Source organism: Taudactylus pleione, unplaced genomic scaffold (genome assembly GCF_031769625.1).
Source record: "Taudactylus pleione unplaced genomic scaffold, aTauple2 ptg000026l, whole genome shotgun sequence".
NCBI lineage: Eukaryota > Metazoa > Chordata > Amphibia > Anura > Myobatrachidae > Taudactylus > Taudactylus pleione.
In genome coordinates this window covers 42,072,501-42,096,903 of record NW_028284428.1, presented here as the reverse complement: position 1 = coordinate 42,096,903, position 24,403 = coordinate 42,072,501, and the positions used below count along the sequence as shown (strand labels likewise).

General features: G+C 40.0%; 3 protein-coding genes across 10 annotated transcripts in view; 1 reads left to right on the top strand and 2 right to left on the bottom strand.

Annotated features, from left to right (window-relative positions):
* The window catches only part of CASK (calcium/calmodulin dependent serine protein kinase), a 450,595-nt gene that overhangs the window by 176,671 nt on the left and 249,521 nt on the right, over positions 1-24,403 (top strand). The window lies entirely within an intron of this gene.
* Positions 3,211-4,290, bottom strand: GPR82 (G protein-coupled receptor 82). Its single transcript, XM_088451727.1, has one exon. The coding sequence runs from the start codon at positions 4,288-4,290 to the stop codon at positions 3,211-3,213; it is 1,080 nt and encodes a 359-aa protein (XP_088307853.1).
* GPR34 (G protein-coupled receptor 34) overlaps positions 17,205-24,403 on the bottom strand; it is an 11,977-nt gene continuing 4,778 nt past the window's right edge. Inside the window, exons 2-3 of one of the 2 annotated variants that reach the window (XM_088451559.1) lie at positions 20,583-20,751; positions 17,205-19,048 (exon numbers count right to left, since the gene is read on the bottom strand). In XM_088451559.1, the coding sequence (XP_088307685.1) occupies positions 17,888-19,039 (1,152 nt within the window). In that variant the 5' untranslated portion in view covers positions 19,040-19,048; positions 20,583-20,751 and the 3' untranslated portion in view covers positions 17,205-17,887. Of the gene's footprint in view, positions 19,049-20,582; positions 20,752-24,403 lie in introns of those variants that run through there. The other variant, XM_088451560.1, reaches the window with a different exon arrangement.

The window sequence follows — 24,403 nt, the reverse complement described above, 5'->3', positions numbered from 1 at the left end:
TATGAAGTGCAAATTTTTGGCACGAGGATATGACTCTGCTACATTGGAAGCAGCCGTGACAAAAGCTATGTCTAAAACACGTGATCAGCTCTTAGAAGTTAAAGTGAGCCCAGTTAGTGAAACCCAAGCTATGAGATTGCCATGGGTAAAACATTGCAACATACATAGTGGGGACATAGAAAGAGCAACTTAAAAACATTGGTCTATTATCAAATCAGACAGTGATTTAAAATTGCATAATAGCAGGATTTTGTCGAGTTACAAAAGGGGACGCAATATTAGGGACTGGCTCGTTAGGACAGACATTACAGGACTTGAAGCAGATAAGAGTAGTCATTTTTTGCGGTCTAAGAATGGATGCTTTAAGTGCCTGAATTGTCTGACGTGTCGCTATCTTACCGATAGCTTTTGTCATCCTTTTAGTAGCAAAAATTTTTTCACAGCTATAGCGAGTGGCCAAAATGATGATGCGACCATGTCAGGAAAAGCTCAGTCTGGTGTGATTGCATCTGATGCGACTATGCCAGACAAGTGGTTAATGGTTGGCACTAGTGCACTATAATCATGCCCAGAGCTTTAGCAACATAAGGGATTTGGTCCTGGCACTGTGTATTTTTGTTGAAATATAATTTTAATGCCTTGTATTCTTTTGCTATGTAGGTTGTTATGACATTCCGAGCATGGCAATGATATGTACAGTAAGCGCTTGATGGTAGATTTTGTCGAAGGAAGAAAGCATGAATACCATTTGTTTGAAAACAGACCTCTCCCTTTTCATCTGGTCTTTGTGATCAGGGAGATGGGAACGGTGTCTGAACATTATTCAAATTGAATATTTACACCTCAGAAAGCAAATCAAATTATGTGTGTTAAGTCGTAAATATTCCAATAATGAACACAGTTGATAATGCTGTCAATTTATCCAATTTTGGAATGCATGCTAAATTTTAAATGTGGCTATAGGTACAAAACCAGATTTTTGAGTACATATTAATTTGTTTAAAGAGGCTGGGGCTGGTTTAGCTCATGTCAACATGTTTGCTTTGAAACTGGATAAAAAAGTTTGATGTGGCTATAAAATGTGTACGTACCATCTTGAACGTAGTGGTTGTGTATCCTTTTGACCAGAGGATTGTGTATGTCCTCAATTTCTAAGAACATCTGTATGCTGTGATATTCCTAGTACCCTCAACTAGGAATAATCTGTCTTTTTGTAGGTGTTTTCTTTGAGCTAATAAATCTCTTGCTTCAAGATGCTTGCATATCTTGTGACTACCAGTTAAGCGCAAAGTGCTTAACTGTTCCCCGATTGTCCTGCAGTTGAGCCCAGTGCCACCAAGCACAATCCAGCACAGCACTGGACCATAGTAAGTGGTCAAATAGGCCAACGCCAATCAGGTGTTGCAGCAGCATGACTACACACAACAAGAAGTCAGCGATTCCAGGTGCTAGTGAAGTGGCCTGGTGGAATAAGCTGTTCCGGATTCTTTTGTGGCAATCCCAGGTCAAGGTGTGTGGGGGCACATGGGCAACCAACTTGTGGGTGCACCCAAAAATAAAAATTGTGTTTTTATAGTATTGCCTTCCCTGGAAAATAACTTGCCTCTGAGGTGCCCGGTTCACGGCCTACGACACTGCGTCGTGGTTCCTGAACCGTGCACCACTTTAGGCGTCTGTAACAGGGTGTGGCCCTGTGGGAGGAGTTGGTTACATGAAGTTACTGATGGTAATATGGAATCCCTGTATCCCTGGTGTGACAATATTTTATACTTTTTTTGTAATATTTGTTTTATTTCATTTTGCTTTTTTGTATTTTTGTTGGGTGCTGGTTTAGATTTTTTTTTTTTGTGTGGTTACTTGTAGAGAGATTTTTTTTATTTTTGTTTTATTTTTGCACATGCTTAAGGCCGAACACTATATTGTGCATGTGCATTTGATTTTTTTTTTTGCTTGGTTGAGATCATGTCTGTACATAATATAGGAAGTCTGAAATAAATAAATGTGGTAAATAAAACAAACTGGTAATGGCACATATTTTTATTACACAATAATACAATGATTCCAAAAATTGAAAATCATGCATATTTGCATTTGCCACACAAGTTGGCTTTAGCAAAGTTCTTATCACATGATTTTACAAGTGTTACACTTCAAATTAATCTGCACAGTCTCCGGGTGTCTCTTAGTGACCACACATTGCGACTTAGACACATTTTCGACAAAAAAAGTGAAAAAGACGCCCAATTGTAGCAGAGTAGCACTGTGTTGTTTGGTGTGACTGCAGCAAAAATGTACGAGGACACATCTGTAATGTCAGAAATGAAGCTATAACCGGTCAAACACCCTCTAACCTAAACATTAGACCTTGGCTTTATTTGGAAAATAAGGGATGACTAAACAAAAATTGATCACCCATAATCAAATTATTTTATTAGCTAAATTAATGGCATTCTAATACAACTCCCTGTTGTCATGGATACATGACATTTAAAAATAATAATTTTCACTATTGTAGACAACAATGGTTAGAGGAATAATTAAAAATATAAATAATTTAAAAACCATATTACTATTTAAAAATCAGGCATTAAAATAGAGCATAAACGAAAATGAAATTCTCACTTAATACTCCAACGTGTTTCATGGCACAGGGACGCTTTCTCAGGCAGTGTTTGAATAAATCTCTGCACTATATAATTACCCCCTGCCTCACCCCTATGGTGACATGTTCAGTTCAATTGAACAGATACAAGCATACCTACAGTAGTACATCTCAGGAATTTGACAGAGATTTAATTTTTAGGTGCATCTGAGGCACAATGGTCCAGTATTTCTTCCTCAAACAGAACTTTCCGCTCCATAGTTTTTTAGTGACATTTTGGTGTTGCCTCCAGTTAATAGTAATATGTAAAAGACCCCAGCAATGAGTAGCCATCAGTCTGAGTTGATTTCAAAGGGGCAACACAGATCAAGTAAGCAAAATGTCGCAGGTAAACCAGTGAAGTGGTCTCTCTTCTCAAGTGTATGTGCCCATTCTCTCTCACGTTTTTTTTTTTTCTTCCATTTAGTTATTTTTTGGAATTTTAGACATAAACTTCCCTGTTTATGAAATAAAAAATGAAATGAAAAGTTGAAGTCTAAGTTATGTATATTACATTATATATTTGTATTACCCTGTTCCAAATTGCTCCTTATTACCTATTCATGAAGTTATTGTTTCTGCATAAATCTGTCAGTAGTTTGCATAACCCTCCCAGTTACCATCTGCGTAGTGGAATATTTGTTTGCAGTCGATGAATCGCCCACTTTATCTGTAGATTTTTTTTTTAAAATAAGCAGTACGTTCTTCTTAAACGAATCATCTAAGCAAAAATAAACAATGGGGTCAGTACAACTTCTTAACTCTGCAAGGCACAGGCAACTGTTCTTGATTTCCACCAGCAGACTCATCTGTCGACAACCCTGCGAATAGTCAAATCCCACAAGAAGGAACCTTGAGATATGGAATGGAGCGAAGCAGACAAATAATAAAACCACTATAACAATGATATTATTTTTCACTCTGCTGTAAATTAAATGCTTTTCTCCAATACAGCTATTGGCTTGAATAGTTTTTATATGCTTTATAAAGAAATAGTAAAACAACAATACAGTTGAGAAGAATAAGAAAAAGCATGTCGATTCTACAGCTGCCGATACCTTAAACACTAGCTCACCAATGTCGGCTTCTTTATCGAAACAATGTTTGTCTGATGCAAAATCTTGGTTTACCATGTTCAATGTAATACTCGGGCATAAGAAAGTGAGCCATATACCTACACACATATAACTGGCATATTTAGGGTTCTGAAAGGATTTTAGTATTTGTCCAAAGATAACTTTTTCGTATGTGGTTTTTGTAATATTCAGAGTTCTTTTTTTGTGTCTTACTAGTGTAGCATAGCGGCTGATGGCGATCCAACAGAAAATGGTGACGCTCACACACATGCTGCTATGTGTGAGAATGCTACCTGCTTGGAATACGATTATACATTGGGCAGAGTTGTGAGGCCAGTAGTGTGCTTGTCTGTAATAGGCAATTTGAAAAGGCATGCCGCTGGAGACCACCATGTTTGAGATGGCAAGATTAATCAGATAGATGTGTGTTGATGTCTTTCTGCTTAAGCTTCTAAATATCCAGAGTGAGATGATATTTCCAGAAATGCTAGGTAAAAACATCAGCGCATAAAGTATGGGAAGACAGATGGAGGAAATTGCACTAGATGTGAGGCATTCTGTACGGTTGCTCATAGTTCCTGGAAGCAGCTGTCTAGAAAATAAATAGTTGAAACATATCAATATAGTGCATGTTTTTACAATGTGCGCACTTCTTATTTCTTGTAATATAAAATGATTAAACATTATTTACACAGACATTCACAGAGAATCTTCATCCTGAGAAATACTGATGTAGATTCATGGTTGATCCCTTGCTAATTGCAAAAGTAGCAAACTTTTTTTTTTTTTTTTTTCCAAATGCTGTGCAAATGTTTAGTGCTCAGTAGTGTTCCTAGTGTCATGCATTGTATAATCTGTAACTTACAGTTCTGCACTGTACTTCTAAATAAACATTTTGAAACTGCACTCAAGGGAACTAAACTGGTGGAAAAATATGTAGTGGTTTTTTTTTTGTTAACCATTTCGCCTATTTTAAGACAGTGGTCACTTTAACTATATACAAGCTGTTGTGTGTGTGTCTCTCTCTCTCTCGCATTTTGTAATGGTTGCGGGTCAGATGATGGCCTCTGGGCAATATGGCAAAAATTTTATGTTCTCAACTATCAACCTTAACTAATGTACAACAGTGTTCTCCACAGAATTTTTTTCCAGCCGGGTGGGGGCCTTCGCAATTATGCGCGCGCTGGGAAAAGGGGTATCTCCCTTACCATTCCAGCCCGACAGGTCTCAGGCTGCTCCCCCACTGGCGCTCAGTCAAAAGAGGCCATTATGCACTGCCCCCTGTAGTTATTCCCATATGCAGTGCCCCCTCTATTTGTGTCCTTTATACAGTGCCCCTTGTAGTCTTGCTTTACCCTTATGCAGTGCCCCCAGGCTGAAGTAGTGCCCCCAGACTGGACCCTTATGTAGTACCCCCAGGCTTAAATAGTGCCCCCAGACTGGCCCCTTATGCAGTGCCCCCAGGCTTAAATAGTGCCCCGTAGGCAGTGCCCCCAGACTGGTCCCAACCCAGAACTTACCTTAACTTGCTCGCCGCTCGGTCTCCCGCTGCCTCGCTCTGACTGGATCTAACTAGATCCAGCAGGCGCACGGGGCAGGCTCCTCACGTCGCAGGTGACGTCATGATGTCACCCACTCACTGCATCACTGGGAACGCTTTCCTCTGAAGCGATCGGAGGCTTCTTTAGCCTCCGGTCACTTCAGAGGCCAGCGTTCCACAGCAGGGGTCAGCGGGGGAAAGTGCCGGGCGGTAGGCTGTTTCTGCCGGGCGATGCACCTGCTGAAAAGAGCCTGGGGAGAACACTGTACAAGCATGAAGTACACAGGGACAACCAAGTGGTCTCTGCAAGAGTAAAACGCAGGCAACATTATACATAGCACTCAAGGCTCATGAATAGAAAGTGCACATAACACAGACTAATGAGGCTTCGTTGAAAATAGTGAAGTATCACTTAAACCACCTAAGGCAGTGATGGTATAATTAATGTACACTACAAAATGCATATAGCCAGTACCGGCATGTTGTGTGGAATACACTATTTAATAATTTATTAACACTATTCAAAACAACTTTTTGAAACATCTGCAGAAAAGGATGTGCGTTAACTGTACCTCTTTTCAGTTTGAATAGAGTAGTTCATTCTACTGTGTAAGCATACATATAGGGATTATGGTGCAAGTAAGAAGTAAAAAAAAAAAAAATTATTTAATGAGTAATACCGGTAAGTGGTGAGAAGTAGCTATGCCAGAGAATATAAATCACCCAATCAATTGTGTGGCTGATATCAGTTCAGGTTAATTTTTCTAATAAACTGATAAGACAGTGATATACAGAATAGGAAAAAGCAAAACATGAAAAATAAAAATAAATAAAATGTAAATATAGATAAGCACCTACCGTATCTGCAAGAATAAAATAGTTCTAAATTGAATAGCTCAAAATTTAAACCTAAGAGGCAAAATAAATGTAAAAACCTTGTTACAATCAATATGGCCATCCTAGCCTCGTGCAACAGCATATGGTATATCTGTGAGGTATGCTAGACACTTGGTATAGGTTGAGTCTCCCATATCCAAAATGCTTGGGACCAGGGGTATTTTGGATATCGGAATATTCCGTATTTTGGAATATTTGCATACCATTATGAAATATCTTGGGATGTGGCCATGATCTAAACACAGAATGCATTTGTTTTATATACATCTTATGCACACAGCCTGGAAGTAATTTTATACCAAATTTTCAATAATTTTGCGGCTCTAACAAAGTTTGTGTACATGCATGAAATTCATTTGTTTCATATACACAGGGCCTGAAGGTAATTTTATACAATATTTTAATAATTTTGTGCCTTAATCAAAGTTTGTGTACATTGAAACATTAAAAAGTAAAGATTTCACAGTCTGTCATGCTAAAAAAAAAAAAAAAAAAAAAATATCCGTATTCCGGAATATTTGGATATGGGAGACTCAACCTGTGTGTGTATAAAAATAAATAAATAAATATATATAGGTAAGAGATTGGATGGCACTCCAGAATGAATAATAAATAAATCTGACCCCTTAGTGGTTGCAAACTTCTTTTGAGTGCCGGGCAGTTTGTTTTAATTTATAATTTTTTTTTTTTTTTTAATGTGCATTCTTTTAATTAGCCATTTATACAGATTATAAATATCCAATTGTAAGAACTTTTAATGATGTATGTTTGTGAAATATCAATTACATTTTAGTCTTTAATAAATTGTCCATGACTTTAGAACCATGTTGTGCACTTTTATATTGCACGACTCTTCTATGAGGTATATTAACCTGTTGAGCATACATAAACACCCTTATATCTGATGAACCCGATAGTTATCTATAATAGATAATGTTACCGGTATCTATTAAAATGGATTTGTAAAGATCCACATCTGACTACATAACGAGGCACAGCTCAAATATTCCTTCCACTGTTATATAGAATTTTATTAAATAGAATTTTATTAAATAGAATTCTAACCTGCTGCAATGTTTGCTTATTAAATGTTGTTTGGAAGCCTTTGCTTCCACACAGCATCTGATGTCAGCTGTCCCTCATTAAGTCATGTGTTTTTCTTTTTGCTGTCCATTACCTCTTGGTCTGCCTTTGTTATATAATTTCTCTGATACAGGGGTATTCAATATGGGTGCGATCGTTTTTGCGTTAATATCGGAGGTATGACGTCATTATCGCAGGTTTTACTTTTACACCGTATTCAATTTCAAAGACTTATCGCAGTTTTGAAAAGTCTTTGGTAAAAAACGGGGATAACTTTTCACCATTGAATAGGTGTCGAAAAAAAGTGCAGAATTGGGGTTTAGGGGTGCAGGCTTAAAAAAAAAATAGCCTGCACCCCTGGGACTGACATTTAAAAAAGAACTGTCAAAAAAAAAAAAAAAATAGGGACACCCCAAAAAATGAATTTAAAAATTGGGGTGAAAAAAAAAAATGGGAAAAAATTGTTTAACAATAGTAAAATAGGTTCAGGGCTATTCTGCAAGTATGCGGCAGATGTTTTCTAGAATAGAATTATAGCGGCAGGTGCACAAATGCAGAATTTTTAAAAACTTACTTTAGGGACATAAAAATATGCTAGTACCCATTTTCATGTACCCCAAATTTGATGGGACCACTTAAAAAACGAAACAAATAACCTAAGTGCTCTTCTGCATCACTTCTTCAATGTCGGAAAAAAAACCACCTGCTGCGGCTATTTAAATCCCCGACTTTCAATTAAAGGCTAAACGGGGGTACCCATAGTGATCCCCCATGTTTTTACTACTTTAGGGGGTCTTACAATTTTTTTAAGTAAAAATTCGGAACTTTACGCAAATCCAACTTCGGAGTTTCCCCTTTTCGTTAATTTTATATTGAATACGGGCATAAGCGGGAGCGCGCCCGATACTTTAACGCAGGTAAAAACTCCGATATGAAACGTTTACTTCGACAGTGAAGTTAACATTTCATATTGAATACCCCTCATAGTGTCTTAGCATATGCTTTTGAAAATAAATGTCCACTATACTACGCATGCTATAAATGTCTTAGTTTCTCTATAAACTCTAAACAATTACATTAGTTCCACAACATTCATATAAAGCCTTGAGATCTTTGTTTATTTTTATAATCTTAATGTAATCCACTGTTTTAATCTTACATCGAGTTGAATTGCAATGTGAAGTTTATTGTACTTACATTTTTAATGATGCATCACAACCAGCTCTTGAGCGGAACTGAAGTTACTGAAACTATATTGTACTAATTTGTGGCAGTGATTGCACAGGAAAAGTCTAACCAAGTACAGTTTCCAAATTTAGTAAGAAGCCAAATAGTGTTTTGCTTGTTTAACTGAAAGTGTGTGCTTAATGCGTGATATTTTGGGGATAGTGTTGTATATAATACAAATCTTCTATATTGAATGTACAATATTTTACTTTTTCATTCAGAAACAGGAATTACTGTACAATACGTGTGCATTAATTCAAAATAAATACTACTGCTCAGAATTATGATTGCAAAAACATAAAATTTGTGGTTCCCAAACTCTTTTGAATTACTACCCTCAGCAGAATTATTATTATTTGCGGCACCCCTTGTCCCAAAGTTTCTTATTGAGAGAGTCAACCACAATTTACCTCATTTAAAAAAATGTTTATCTGTTATCCCTAGGTTGTTATGTGGTGACGGTGAACAGGGTTGTTCTTTTTGTCCACGTGTTATGATGGGCAAAACCAGTGCTGGTGGCTGGTAATTACATTTACCATAAATTTGATTTGGTCCTGGACCACCAACCCGTGGCTCCCCTGCAAGTGCCCTACTGTACCCAATTTGGGAACCACTGTATTATATTCACAACAACATTTGAATTTATTAATATAGAAATGTGCACAATTTGTGCAATATATAAATGTTAAAACAGACTGTACAAGGGGGCGGGGGAATCAAACATGGAGAGATAAAGTTAACTAAGAGGGACCACTAATACCCCTTTTACACCAGAGCTAAACCCCGGGTTATTGCAGGGTTAACCCGGATAGCTCCTTGGTGTAATAGGGGACAGAGTTGGATCCCCGGGTCGAATGACCCAGCAATCCAACCCAGGTAACTTGCAGAGTTTAACATTGAAGTGACCTGTGAAACCCTGCAGTGTGAACTGCGCGATCCGGATCACGATGACCTGAAGCGCGCCGCATGCCGGCTATCCAATGACGGCATCTCCAAGCGTCCACTTCCACGCCGGAAGTGAACGGCGCCGACTCGGGAATATCCTGGGTCAGTGCCGGCGAAATTCCAGGTCTGATCCGGTTTGGAAACCTGTTCCAACCCCCGGATCACACCCGGAATTTAGGTATAAAAGCGGTATAAGTGATAAAAATATAACAGTAGTATTCAATGACTCGATGTCCTGGGCAGCACAGACAGAATGGATCATAGCCACTGATCAGGATAGTGCAGAGTGAGACCTAAGAGACCTGCTCGTAAAAGCTTCTTCTTTTATGTTTTTGGTTATAATTAGAAAACTGGTGAAAAGAAAGTGGACCAGTAGATTCCACTATATCAAAATGTAAAATCCCAGTGGATTCATCAACATTATGATGAAAATTCAGTTTGGAATGGGGATACCCAAGGTACCCAAACTTTACAGAAGTTGAATTTTTTTATAAACAAAGTAATTTGCGCCATGTAGAAATGTGTGCCACAACCTACAGTGATCGCGCTGAGCAAAAAAATTTGTTGGTCCCAGGGACCCCTTACTTTAAAAAAATGTGGGTCCTACTCCATGGTTTTTGGGTCCCATCACATATTAATGGGGGTGAGGGTAGGCAGCAATTGGGACAGTGCTGGGGGGGCAGGTAGCAGTTGGGGTAGAGGGGTTTAAGGGCAAACAGCAGTTGGGATAGAGCTGGGGGTAAAGGTAGGAAGACTTTGGGATAGATCTGGGGCTAGAGGGGAGTAAGGGCATATATTTTTAGAAAGTTGTGTATTAGCAAGACAGCAGAGGGGTGACATTAGGTGTTAGAAACTCCCCTCGCAATGGTAAACACTGGCCCCTCGCTCCTCCCTGGGACTTCACTTACAACACACACACGGCTAGTGAGTGCAGGGTGAGGAGAGGATATTAAGGCTATCCTGTGCCGCCTGCACCCGCCCCAGCGGACCTCCCCTCTTTATCCCACATACGCAGTAAAATGGCTTTGGTGATCCCATACACAGTAAATTGGTTCTGGCGTCTCAGTTCCAGCGGCCATTCTTCGCTACAATATGGGGCTGTGAGCAAACATCAGTGAGTTCTGGGTTACTGTGAGTGCCACATATGCACACACTTAATTAATTAAACCTTAATTTCAGGAATTCTATGGCTTTAGTAATTCTCCACCACAGTGAGATCTCAATTTTAATATGAAAAAGACCTTTGGGTGCTACTTTTGGAAGTTTACAGCACTAAATCCAACTCAAAAGAGGTCACATTGGGGAGAAGGACTCAAGAGGGCCATAGTGAGTTTGCCGTGCACACAATGAGCTATTGTATAATAATTGTGGAGAGTGACAGGCAGCAGGAGGTGGAGTATGTTACTGTACCCTGTATCCCGAGTCCGGGCACTATTATACTGAGGGCGACATGCTGACTGGCGCGGATGCTTTGCCACCACAACTGTCTCCCTCCTCTCCTCCTCCCCAGACAGCTGCGGTCAGGACAGGGAAGCACATGCTGCGGCTGCCGCCTCCATGGGTATCGCTCTCCTCCAGGCTACTACTGCACAGAACCTCCTGGCTGCTGTAGTGTATAGTGAGTGTCTAGCAGGCGGCGAGCTGGGAACAGGGCGGGCGTCGTCCTCATGGGATGAGGAGACACTGCCGCCCACACTGATTGGTTGGAGAGATGCTGGGGAAGTCACTGGCCGGCTGCTGCGGCGCGCTCATAGCGCGTCCTTCAGGAATCACACATTTTTAAAAAGTGAGTCCCTCATTGCCTGTAGAGTGTAAATAAGCGCTATACCTATTAAGTATTGCTTTTTGTGAGGTGGTGTGGAGTCTACCAATTTGGTGGCAGGTTGTTGTCACAATCATAAGAGTTATCAACTTATTTTGAGGTCAAGAAGCCAATAGGATAGGGGACAGCAAGGAGGAAGAACTTTGGATGTCAGTGGGCACTCCATTCATTGCATTGAATTGAATCCTCTTCCACCCCATGAATCTGTGAAGTTGAAAATAGGAGGAAGCCTGCTGGTGGTTTAATGTGTTTTTTGTTGATTGGCTCTTGGAGCTCATTTTACTTAAGTTGGCCATACACGGAACACTGATGTGAGGGAGCAGATTATATTTGGTCATTTGCTCCCATACGTTCAGAAACCGACAAAAACAGTCTGTGCAACTAGTTTGCCAAAATGAAACCTGTTTGATTTCTGTCAACTATTTGGCCGACTGTCATTTCAGCGTAGAGGGAAAGTTCTGCATTTTCCCCCTCTACCATGATTTCAGACAGCAACTGGACAATTGGCACCAGCGCTGGCTTTCCCATGGGAGTCTGTCCCGCAAAAAAATTTGTGCATCTTTCCTTGGGTATATCCAGCCATGGTATCAAATCCATCAGGGTCATCCCATACACCAGGGCTTTGGGTATGGGGGTAATGAAATAATTAATGTTGGAAAAATCGCATTTTGTTTTTGCAAACTACAGGTCCCAGCATGACCTGTCATGGCTGGCTGGCAATTGCGTAACCACAAGTTCCAGCTTGCCCTGACACTACGCCGTTATTTTCCTTGATTTTGTTGTTACAATTTGAGATTGTTTTTACATTTTGTTTTCTCCTTTGTTAACAAGTAGAAGTAGGCAGAGAGTGACGTCTCAGAATTGTTCAGTTATGCCGGGCATACACTAAACGATATCCGCGGATCGCCCCGATTAATAGTAGTGTGCGTGCGGGCGACCAAGTGTAAAATATTCATCGGTCGGGTATGCCTGATTGTCCTGCATGCCCGTCTGATATTTTGTATGTTAAATGTCGGCCGTATCGAGCAGTATATGTCCAGCCGCTGCTGACAGACAAGCATTTTCCCTGAGGGAACAGGGAAGTGTCTCCTTCTCGGGGGTGGAGCACAGATATCGGGGCCAATACACTGAGATATCTGCAGGATGACAGGCTGCCAGATAAAATGTCTGTCTGTTTGACAGACATTTTATCTGGCAATGTATGCCAAGCATTAGACAGAACGCTGGCAGGTCTGCTGAAAAAGTTGGCTCTGTGTGTGTAGTACCATTTTAGTTGGCAGGGAAGTTGGATGGTTGATTGAAAATCTTTGTTTATGGCCACCTTTGTACTTTTACAGTGAGTACAAAGAATGTAACCATTTGTAAAAATAAAACACATTGTTTGTTTTTGTCCCTAGCAATTTGGGTCAAAGTAGCATTTGCGTGTTTTTTGTTTTCCCTTTTTCATCCATCTGGGGGTCATCCATCTGGGGGATGCCTTATATCTGGGTTATGTATAGTAGTTTGGTGGAGTCGGACACTAGCTAACTGAAAACTGGCTCCCACCCCCTATATAATCCCTCCCTTTCCACCATAAGCTCAGTCTTGTTTTTGGTACCTTTGGAGTAAAGGCCCTCATAAATCAGCAACTGATTGAAGCAATTGTGCAATTTGCAATCGATTGTGTATAAAAATCTTTCCCTTTTTCAATTCATTGCAAATTGCACGATTGCTGCAATCAGTTGCTGATGTATGGGTGCCTTTAGGCACTAGCTAGATAGGTTCTAGCTTTTAGTTAGGATTTATTTCTTTATTTTAAAATTTTGGATTTGGGTACTTCTGGAGACAGGCGACAAGTGCTAACAGAGTGGGAGTTTGATAGATTAGAAGGTTTGTGTGAACCTATATCCCACTCTAAAGACGGCCCCTGAGAGAGTCGCCAAACTACAGTACTATGTCCCTGGGTCTCTCTCCAGGCCAGACACACATCTGAGGGGGCCGCAAGCAAAAAGGTAAGATTTGTTACAAATATAAAAATATACTGCTTCCCGGCACACTGCTTTTGAGCAGATTTGCCGTGGCTTGTTATTACTCAAAGGTACTGTAGAGCCGGCTTGTCTCGCACCTCCATGGGCTGCTCGGCACCACACTGCTTCAATCCTCAGGGCTGGGAAGGGTTACAGAAACCGCAACATGCTGCTGATTTGCTAGGTTCCTGGACACCGCTGCACATGCATGGAGATGTCAGACAAGGCGATTCCTCGCTTACAGGGAATTCCGTTCGCCAGTCCTTGCTTCCGGTGCTGGACTGGAAGCCGCTGCAGTCAGGGCCCGGGAGTGTCCTCACTAGACCACCGAGGTCTTATCGTCTGACGCAGGGGATCGGCAGCAGATGCAACTCTGTTGCCATGAGGCCAGCGTACCCAGCTAGTTGATGCAGCTTAGGGGAGGTAGGCGCTCCCCCGGCAGCTCCTCCCCTGACGTATACTAGACGCTCACGGTACACTATCAGTGCGCTTCTGTAGCTGTTGGTCTCAGTAGGGTGTGGGTCAGTCTCCCTATATACCTCTCCCTTGGTAACGGTATATAGTGCTCTATATATCCTACAATTCCTGGTGTTTGTGTAGTTGATTTAAAGTTGATTGTAATTATATTACATATGCATTGTATGTGTTTGCTAGCTGCTGTATTGACACTGTTATTTCTGCCTGTCAATTATAGCTCACTGGTTTTTCTATCCATCCCCATGGGGTGAAGATTTTTCTTTGAGTACTTCACATTCATTAAGATTTTGTGAAGGCTGTCACATAACATTGCGTTTATTGCCTTTATTTTGAACATGTCAAAGGATAAAGGAAAACAGGACAGGGAGCTTCCTCTGCTGGTTTCATGTAAATCATGTTTTACTTTTTTTTTTGGTCTCCTCAAGTTGTAAAGGATGGTTTGTGTGTTGTCTGTTATAAAGAGCCAACTCACCAGTCCAGTTTACCTGTTCCTGAACATGAACCATCTTGGGTATCCTCTTTGTCCGAGGTAATGAAGGAGTTTGTGGATCGTATGGCTGCTCCCACACTGCCTCCTTGGATGGGGTGTCCACAGCATGACATGTTTGCACTTACTATGCATCCTTGCTGTAAGGATGTTTATGGCCATTCCAGTCAGAGTATGGCACCATCTAACAGAGCTGTTGTTACTAAGGCGCCTAAGCGCAAGTTATCATTTTAGCAGTTTGTTCAACATATGGATACGGTCACATCATCAGAGGAATCAGATGATGTCGCAGGGTTCCTTTCCAGGGTCTAACTCAGGGGGGGGGGGGGGGGGACCATCCGTCTACAGTGGATGTTACTACTTTGGTGAGGGCGGTTATATCAATCCTAGATATTCAGAATGATGAACCACTCATAGTAAGAAGGCTCCAGTGTTGAATCACCACCGAAAGGTGGCCAAAATGGTGTTTCCTGTATCTGAACAGCTCACTAAACTTTTGGAAGAAGCGTGGGGTAACCCGGACAAACGGTTTTATGTGAGTAAAAGAATAACATCGTTGTATTCTTTCCCAGGTTCTGTATATACTAAACCTCTTGCTGTGTATGCTCATGTAACGCATTTAATCAGAGATGCTACTTTGTGTGTGTGTGTGTGTGTGTGTGTGTGTATGTATATATATATATATGTATATATATATTTCAACCACAGCCCCCAGTGTGTGCCTCTGTCCAGTGCCCCAGCCCCCAATGTGTGTCTCTGCCCCAGCCTCCCCATATATGCCTCTGCCCACCCAGCCTTTGTGAGCATCTGCCCACTTCCCCCTATCTGTGTGCCTCCGATTGTTTAATTTATACTAATCCCACATATTCTGATGTAAACCTGCCTGCGCCTAAAGTGCTGCATTCTTTGTAGTCTGGCCGTGCTGGACTTTTCCATGTGATTCAGATGCAGCCCGATCCTGGCATGACCCAGAGACGGTGATGCGGTGACATGACGTCACGTACATGCATTCCGCCTCCAGCTACAGTGATGCAGTGACACAGTAGGGCAGGAGGCAGTGCAATTAAGTTGAATCAATGTATTTAAATTTTTCATGGGTGGGCCAATATGTTTATATTTTTCCCTGTGGGGGTCAATGTATTTATATTTTTTTCCTGTGGGGGCCAATGTGTTTGTATTTTTTTTATCCTATCAGGGCCAATGGTTGTATCTTTTTATCCTATCTGGCCCAATGTGTGTGTTTTTTTTCATGTGTTGGTTCTTTCCTAGTGGGGCCAATTTGGTGTTTATTTTCCTACTGGGGCCAATGTCATCTGCTACATGCTTCATGGGATTTAGATGGGACCCAGAAAATGTCAGGTAGGACCCCGATTTTTTTTAAAGTGAGGGGTCCCTGGGACCTACATTATTTTTCTTTTTTTTTTTTTTTTTAAGGCTCACCGCGATCACTGCTAATGATTCCATTTTAATGGATATGGGTCATTCCATGTCAGTTCAACCAGGGGTGTCCACCACCCATCTCAGATTTCTACGAAAAATTTTTAGTTAAGAGAGGATGTCAAGACAACTATTTCTGGGATAGCAATGGGATATATATATATAATATAGAGAGAGAGAGATAATATAGACATTATAATTAGGGATGTGCAGGCTCGGATTTACTCGGTTCTTATAGCCACTTTACCGCAAATTCGGATTTATATTGGCTATCCAAAACACATGATAGGCGATAGCCAATAAAATGCCGTTTTGAGATCCGAGTAAAACCGAGCCTGCACATCCCTAATTATAATATAGACAACAGAAAGGGGTACAATGGCGGCACTCACGGGTCCTTTAGGAGAAGAATCACTCTGACAAGCTGGGTCAATCCTTGTTCAATGTTTTGGTCACATAGACCTTTGTTCGTGTTCTTGATTCTTCTCTTAAAGGTCCCTTGAGTGCGGCCATTGTACCCCTTTCTGTTGTCTGCATAAGGTTATTCATTAACCTTATGCACGTACTGACAGTTTGGTGACCACCCTGGTTCTGCCAAGTATACCATTATGATGTCATGCTCCACTTTTGGCTGAAATCACTTATGTTGCTGCTCTATTCATGCTCTATTCATGATGTTATTGTGTATTTTTTATTAATACAGACTCTTTTTGCATTTACCAATTGGATGTGCTGGTTCTTTGAGCATACTACCTACCATTACCTTATGTAACGTGCACTCCCCTGCCTCTATATCTAAGAGTGCTACTGGGTCTTGAACTATATATTCCAATAAACCGGCACTCCCTAATAACCAAAAAAAAAGTTTAGCACGTTGCCAGCATCAGCACATCAACATAGACATGCTACAATAAAGAAACAGATTATATGCGGCACATAACACAAGTCTTCCTGTAGTCAACATTTTAAAGGTGACGGAAATGCATAGCCATGGAAACGTTGATCACAGGAAGACTTGTCTTCTGTGTCTTATTGAAGCCTCTGAGTACCGCATATATTCTGTGTGTGTATATATGTATATGTGTGTGTATGTGTATATATTTATATAATCCAGGACTGCACTCAATCTGGGGTGCCCATGGTATGTGACCACACCATGTACGTAAAAATGTGTGTAATAATTATTGTTGATGTGGCGCACATGGTACCACTGTGTAAGCGTGTAATCAGTAGTTTTGCATGTAATTATCAACAGAAAGATTAATGGTGTACATTTTAAGAATCTATTTTTGTCTAATTTCTAACACTGGGATTTGGGTAAGAGCAATATGTATGGTACTCAGAATCTATGGATAAATAATAACATTAATATGTATCAAAGGCTCTTGTGATATTCAGCTTTAGTTTCTTTATCATGCTAGAAAGTGCTATAGTTCTGGCTTAAAACGAAAAATGGATTCGTTGGAATTTGGATCAATTAGCACAGGCAGTGTTGTCATTTTTTAGCTTCTTTTATCAATTTTATTTTGAAAGTATAAAAGTTTTTGTAACTTAAGGTTTGTGGTTTTATTTTTTAAGTCTCTTTATTTAAGACCGTAATAAAAATGCAAGACAATTAACAAATGACACTTAGCAATTCATAACCAAAAAATTAAGAAACTGCAAAATTCATAGATCTCCCCCTCCATCCACAGTACTGTTATACCCCAGGAGCAGCCATAGATATCTCTGTGGAGGGAAGGGTGCCAGAAAGAACAGGAAATGGCATGTGAAAGCAGCATATGTCATACTACATAATGAAAGAACTTTTGGGTAATTTTACTTTGTATATATGAAAGAGGTAAGGAGAATGGTGGAGTAAATCCCCACATAGAATAGCAATATACAAACTGTAAAGGTAAGTGCAGGGAGGGGAAAGAAAAGGAGAGGGGGTAACCCTGCCAGCAGCTGGTCTTGAAAGAGAACATAGCAAGCAACTGGCAAAGGGAAAAGAGAACAAATTGCAGGTGAAGTGTAGTTGTAAAGGCTAGAAACGATATGTTCTTTTTTTTTTTTTGAAGCCCAAGCCTACTTAGACTGGATATGATGTCTCCATTTATACAATGTGTGGTTTGAGCAAATATATGTACAGTATTGATGTATATGAAAATATGCAGCCTTGTCAGCTTTAATTAGTCTTGACTTAGTGTATTAACCTACATAAAAGACTTGTGTTTTTTGTTTTTTTTTTCCTTTTAGTTTGATGTTTTCTATACGTTTACATCTTCTGTTATATTTCTTTTTTGATTAAGCGGAGTGGCATTTATTGAATAAACATTATGAACACTTTCAGGTAGGGTATGTCCTAGGTGAAGATCTGATGTGTTACTTTCACTCCTGCCAGCATCCTGACGGCCTCTGCAGAGCAGTCGGAACACACTTTTACGGATGCTGCTAGACAATAAGAAGTACATAACAGGGTCCAAACAACTATTAAAAGCAGAAAACACCAGTGTGATCTCATTTGTTTTGTGAACTCTGTCCATCCAATAGCAAGATATATCTAGAAGCTGTGTCGCAATATATGCAATCCTGAATACGTGATAAGGCACAAAGCACAGAGAGACAATGAAGAGCACAAAAAATGACTTGTATGCGGTACTGTTATACTTCCCAGAATTTGGTAAATAGGCTCGCTCCCTGGAGATCTTGCGAAGGCTTTTTGCTATTTTCACATAGGATAGGATCAGCAAAATAAACACGATCCAAAAGACCAATACAACAAAATAATTAAATGCTGCTTGCCAGACTGCGTCTTTCCGGTCTGTGTAATGAAAACATTCATTTGGATTTGATTGTTCTTTAGTTGACTGCGTGGTGATTAGAAACAACCCAGAAAGCGCGGCTGAGGCCCATAAGCAGCAGCAGATCCGGATGCTGCACTTCCTCCTGGGCACACTACGTTGTCGCTGAGATTTCTTTACTTTGACATAGCGGTCCATACTTATGAGACCCAAAAGTACAATACTTATGTACATGTTCATGTAAAATAAGTTGCCAACAACTTTGCAGAAAACAATTCCCAGTTTCCACTCTTGTGTGAGATGATACATTATTCTAAATGGAAGGCAAAAAATCAATAGGAGATCAGCTATGGCTGCATTTAGGAGGTATATTTGTACAGAGTTTCTTTTGACGTGGACGCACAGAAAGACATACAAAGCAAAAACATTACCTACCAATCCCACAATAAAAATTAAAGAATAGAAAACTGCTAAAGCTGTACTCAGTGAAGTTTCATCCATTAAGCACTTTGAAGAATTGTCTATTGAAGTACAATTATTTAAAATCATGGTGAAATTATCCATTAGGTCATTGTGATACCCAAACTTTGTAACGCAAGGATTTGCTGTGGTATCCATTTATTCCACCTGCAAATACAACCAAATATAAAGTTATTCTCTAAGTGTTTTATTACAACTAAACACAGTAGAAAATTGGATGTGATTACCGTAAGGCTACACTGCAGTCATGTTGACACTACACAGTGGGAAAAACATATTTTAATTGTTTACTTTTTTGTGTGTAGCAAAAGTATTTTTATTTAAACTGAAATTGACTTACCCCCCACAACGTTAACAATATTAATTTTTAAAGTGTCCATATTATCAAACGGTGGATAAATCTTAGGAGACCTGTCTGGTCAAATGCACCTAAGAAATATTGTTGCTGGCACCTACATGTTGCTCAACATATCATGATGTCTCACTAATTCTGTATTCAAAATAGCCACTTGAATGTCTTTAATGTACATTAATAATTGAAAGGAGTTATGTATTGGACTTATTTCCCCCCTCCCCCGAAAGCTAGTCTAGCAGGAGGTATCTCTTTTTAGATTAAAGCTGTGTACAAACTGTACGTTTAAAATGAACGATATCGTTCATATCGTGCATTTTTCGGTGGCCAACGACCTGCGATGCGCGTGCACACATGGACGATATCCATATTGTCCATCGCCCGTGCATGCAGGCTAACCTGGTCGATATCGACCAGGTTACTATCGCGGGTCGTTAGTCGTTACTGGGTACATGGTGTGCTGGATGATCAATATCGATTGTCCAGCACACCCGGGAGATGTACGATATCGTTGTCGATGGTCCCTTGTGTACACACCATCACAAATGTTTGCTGATTTATATACTTGTGTCTGTGGCGTACATGAGCAAGCAGGATTTGTAGATCAAGCATATATACACAATTTTTTTGTATTGTGCTGTATAATTTAATGTTGGCTTATTTTTATACTAAGACTGGTAAAAAAACAATCTGACCCTTAAACAGCAGGCTGTAAGAAGCCTTCAACATTGACAGTCTCAAATTTTGTCTCCTGATTTGTTTTTTTTCTTGGCAATCCAAATCCCCAATTATGTAAGACTCAAGACCATGCCCCCATTTATTACTTTTCGACTTTATTCAGAGATGGTCACATTGCAAAATACGATTGGAAATCCATTTACATCTTTGCGACCAATTCAGAGACTGCCTCATACACACATCTCAGGCTATAACTCCCCTCTCCTTGCCATGCTTGGCTGAGATGAAACTGAATTGCGTCTGAAAGTGTGTTTTTAATATTCTCAATGTTAAAAATAGCAGTACATGAAGGAAGCACATTACAGTTAATAGCCAGAAAGAGCACATAATTAGAACTTAAATGGATTGGTGCATCTACAATGCTTAGCTAAGCAGGTGCAAACATAAAATAAACAGTTAATAATATATGTGAAGGTCTCGCCATCCCTATTAGGTCAGGAGAATTCCTTATTTGTGTAAGACAAGTGTATTGCAGTGTAAAATAACTATTAAACCACTATTGCATGAGTCTTGGGGATTTTGCATAAATGGGTGTTTTTACAGCTCTTGCAACAAATAGCACGCAGTCATCATTATCAATTTTGTACTTACATCAGGGTCAGAGCACACACAATTTGGGCCGCTCCAGGAGGCTGTGTTCATGTCTTTTATCTGGTCATGTTAGTCAAGCTCAGAACACACACCCATATCACGCCCTTACTGTCATTTCTCTGCGACTTCACACCCATTCCAGCAACGGACTCAGACCCTTAGTCAATGTCTGAAAAAAGATAGATTGCGAAAATTCAGGCACAAAAAACTTCCATGACTCTAAATAAGGCCCATTGTGAGAAAACGATTACATATGACTGGTAATTGTGCACGATTAGGCAATAAGAGGATTATTGTACTTAGTATTAAATACAAATTGGAAAAAAAAATGTATTTTGCTTTCTATCTGTTCTACACTATCTGCTCCATCGACAACATCTATGAAGAAATATAGCAAAGCACTGCAACCCTTCAACATTTTAATAAAATATTAGTTACTTAGAATTGCTAGACAATATGCATAATGTAATGGGAATTATTTGATACAAATATTTCCTTCACATGGTTTATCACAAAAAAAAAGTTTGTCCTGTATTCTATAAATGTGCACTTGACTTTCATTAGAAATTTGTTACATTTAGTTACGTGTTTTTTTTTATGCCCGGTTCTTCTTTTCATTTCCCTTTTTAGTTTTTGAGAAGCCATCGCTGACTTTTCTGTCACGGATGTTAGTTGGTTGCACACACATACTGAGTAAAGGTCATCGGGCTCCTTCACTGCTGCCTACAGAGGACAGTTTCTGCTCCATAATACCAGACTAGTGTGCAAATACAAAGCATCGAGGGATAGTAGAGAATATAACTAATAGGGAAATAAAATGTGTTTCTAATCCTTGTTACAGGTCTGCATGCTAAGTATTTAGTTTATATTAATCATGAAACCTTGCAAACATGGTTTAAATCAGGCCAGCTGCAAGTGCTAAGAGCAATGCAATGTATACTTTATTTTACAGATGTGTCCTTACACATCTTTTCTGCAGTAGCGCTAAAAAGCCCCTCTCTGTGCGCCAGGTCTCATGAGACTGCTAGCATCAGTTGTCTTTTTTTTTTTTTTTTTGCCAAAAATGCATCTAAGTCGCAATGTGATGTAACTAGGACGCACCAGCAGACTCTGCTGATTTACTATGATATGCGATACTTGTATATCTGTGTGCGACTGAGTCCCTGAATCTGTATACAAAGTACTACTATTTAGCAGCTGCAGCTTTTTTAATTCCAAGTACTGTTGTGGTTCATAATATACATACTCTGGTGCATATAGTTATAGAAGTGTTGCATATCAAATTAATCGACAGTCTGCTGATGTTTCCTTGTCCCATCGCATTGCAACTTGGATGCATTTTCGGCAAAAAGACTCCCAACGTTAGCAGAGTAGCACAAGACTTGGCAGCTCACTCGCGTCAGGCAAGTTGCGTGACTTATTGAGGTTAGATGTATGAGGACACATCTTTATGTTCGTACGTATTGTCCTGCAGTGCAGCAGTTTGAAAGCTGAAGTTTACGCCTTGGAAAAAAAAGATTTGCTGCACAGTACTCATTACAAAAGGATTAAACACCACTTGGGATCAAAATTATGCATCATTTATTGCCACATACAAACCTTAACAGATGATAAAAATGCATAAAACTCCCGCAAAAAAACGGGACTCAAAAAGAGGCAAAACTTAATTTTTCATGGACAAACCTCATCATTCCTGGACTTTTGTCTAGGAATGATGATGTTTGTCCATGAAAAATGACGTTTTGCCTCTTTCTAAGTCCTGTTTTTTGCAGGAAAAATCCGAACTTTGTGTGGAAATCCGAACTAATCCAAACCCGCTCATCTCTAATAAAAACATGTAAAATTATTCTTACATTAAGGAACACGTCAGTAAAAAAATACTTAATATCTATAGATCTATTTTTTTCTATGTATCTTACTTCTATTGTATAAAACCCTTTGACTTTCAAAGTTGTAGTAAGGTATGAAGCACAGTCTCCAAACGCTCAGCAATAATAGTAACCTGTGTGTATATATAACATACAGTAAATTGTGAGGCAAGTAATACCCCTTTCACATCGCAAACCCGGCTCTGACCCGGAATTTTGAACACTGGTCCAACGCGGCTGCGACCCCTTTCACACTGCACCTTCGACCTGGTTTATTCCTGGGTTGGCCCTGTTCACCCTGAACCCAGGTCAGCCCTGAAAAACCCTATTTATGTAATTAAAAATTTTACTTTTTCAGGCGCACAAAGATTAGATCACAAAAGGGAACACAAGGTAGGGTGGCGACTACTCACAGCATTGCAGGAATCATGGCTAATGGATTACCACTGTGTTGATCTGAGTTCATGAGTGTTTGTGCTTTACTGCTATTTGATTCAGCCAGTGAGAGCATGTTGCAGCTTCTGACAGCATAGTGTACAGTTCACTTCTTCATCACTCCAATTAGCCATCACTGTAATGACAGTAGTGGTATTAACCCCTTTCATACTGCCGGAATGCTGCCTCTGCTGTTGTCTGCAGTGTGCTGCCTGTGTGTCTGGCTCCTGACATCATCAAGTGAGACCCAGGAACATCCAGTCAGAGGTGTTTGCTGAGTGCCAGGTTGGATAACCCGGGTAGGCCATGTTCACACTGCACTTCAAGCTGCCTTGTTCCCGTGTTAAACCCTGCGATTGCTCTGAATTTTTTTGGGTGGCGCATTCACACTGCACCTCGACCTGGGTCCAACCCTGTTATATCCCGGTTATTTTTGCATTGTGAAAGTGGTATAAATTAGGTGTTGCAGCCCTCTGGCTTGCTCACCTGTATGTTAATGTATGAAGCTGCCGCTTTCCATTAGCTCTTTATTCAGCAGATATGATAGTATATCCCCTGTTTTAGTTATGCCACAATGCAATTCCTATGATAAAATAGTGTGACTATGCAGGTTGCTGCTGATGGCCGGCAGGTACATTATAGAGCGCCTCATTTGATACTCCACTCCTCTGTCAATGTAACTTGTGCAGAGTGTGAAGGCTCTGCTGGTAATGCTGGGCATTATTGCCTCGGTTACAAAGATGCAAAGAGGTTTCTGGATGCGGGTGGCCAGCACTACCGTACTGCTGCAACTTCCAGTCTCCAATAGCTAATGTTTGTACCGCTAACCCTGTCAACAATGCTGAGTGGTTAATGGATGCGCGAAGCCGGTGTTTCAGTGCCACCGTGCCAGTCGATGTCCGGTAAGTAGTGTGAGGTGACTGCAGCAGTGAAGGTTGTGGGTGCAGCTTTAGGATGGTTGCTCAGATTTTAAGAGATGCAGTCTTGCATGTGTGAGCTCAATGCATTTCTGTGCTAATGAGCACCTTTGTCAGACTTTTACCCCTTTGCAACTGAGCATATTTTTCCGCCTTTTTGAGTTGGTCACATTCCAACATCAGTATCTGTAATTATTTAATGCTCTATCCACACCAATTATATAATTTTTTTCTAACTACTAAAAGGCACATTATTTAAAAGAGGGGACTTTCTCTTTTAAACAAGTGTGCCCATGATTGTGTAGGTATCAGGATTCGGCCTTCAAATCCTAATATTTCTGCAGTACATGGAGAGTGTAAACATTTCTAAAAGGTGTATATTGGCATCATTTTTCCTTAATAAATAATGACAAAGTAATATATTTTCAGTCAAATGTTAATGTAGCCTATATCCTGATATGTAAAAATATAAGTTTTGAAGAACAATCATTTTTTTACATAACCATCTATTCTACATTGTACATAGTGCATGCTTAAAAGATACCCCTTTTTTAATCATTGGGCAAGCAGTGCCTGTAAGTTTATTGTGCTCGGAAGTATG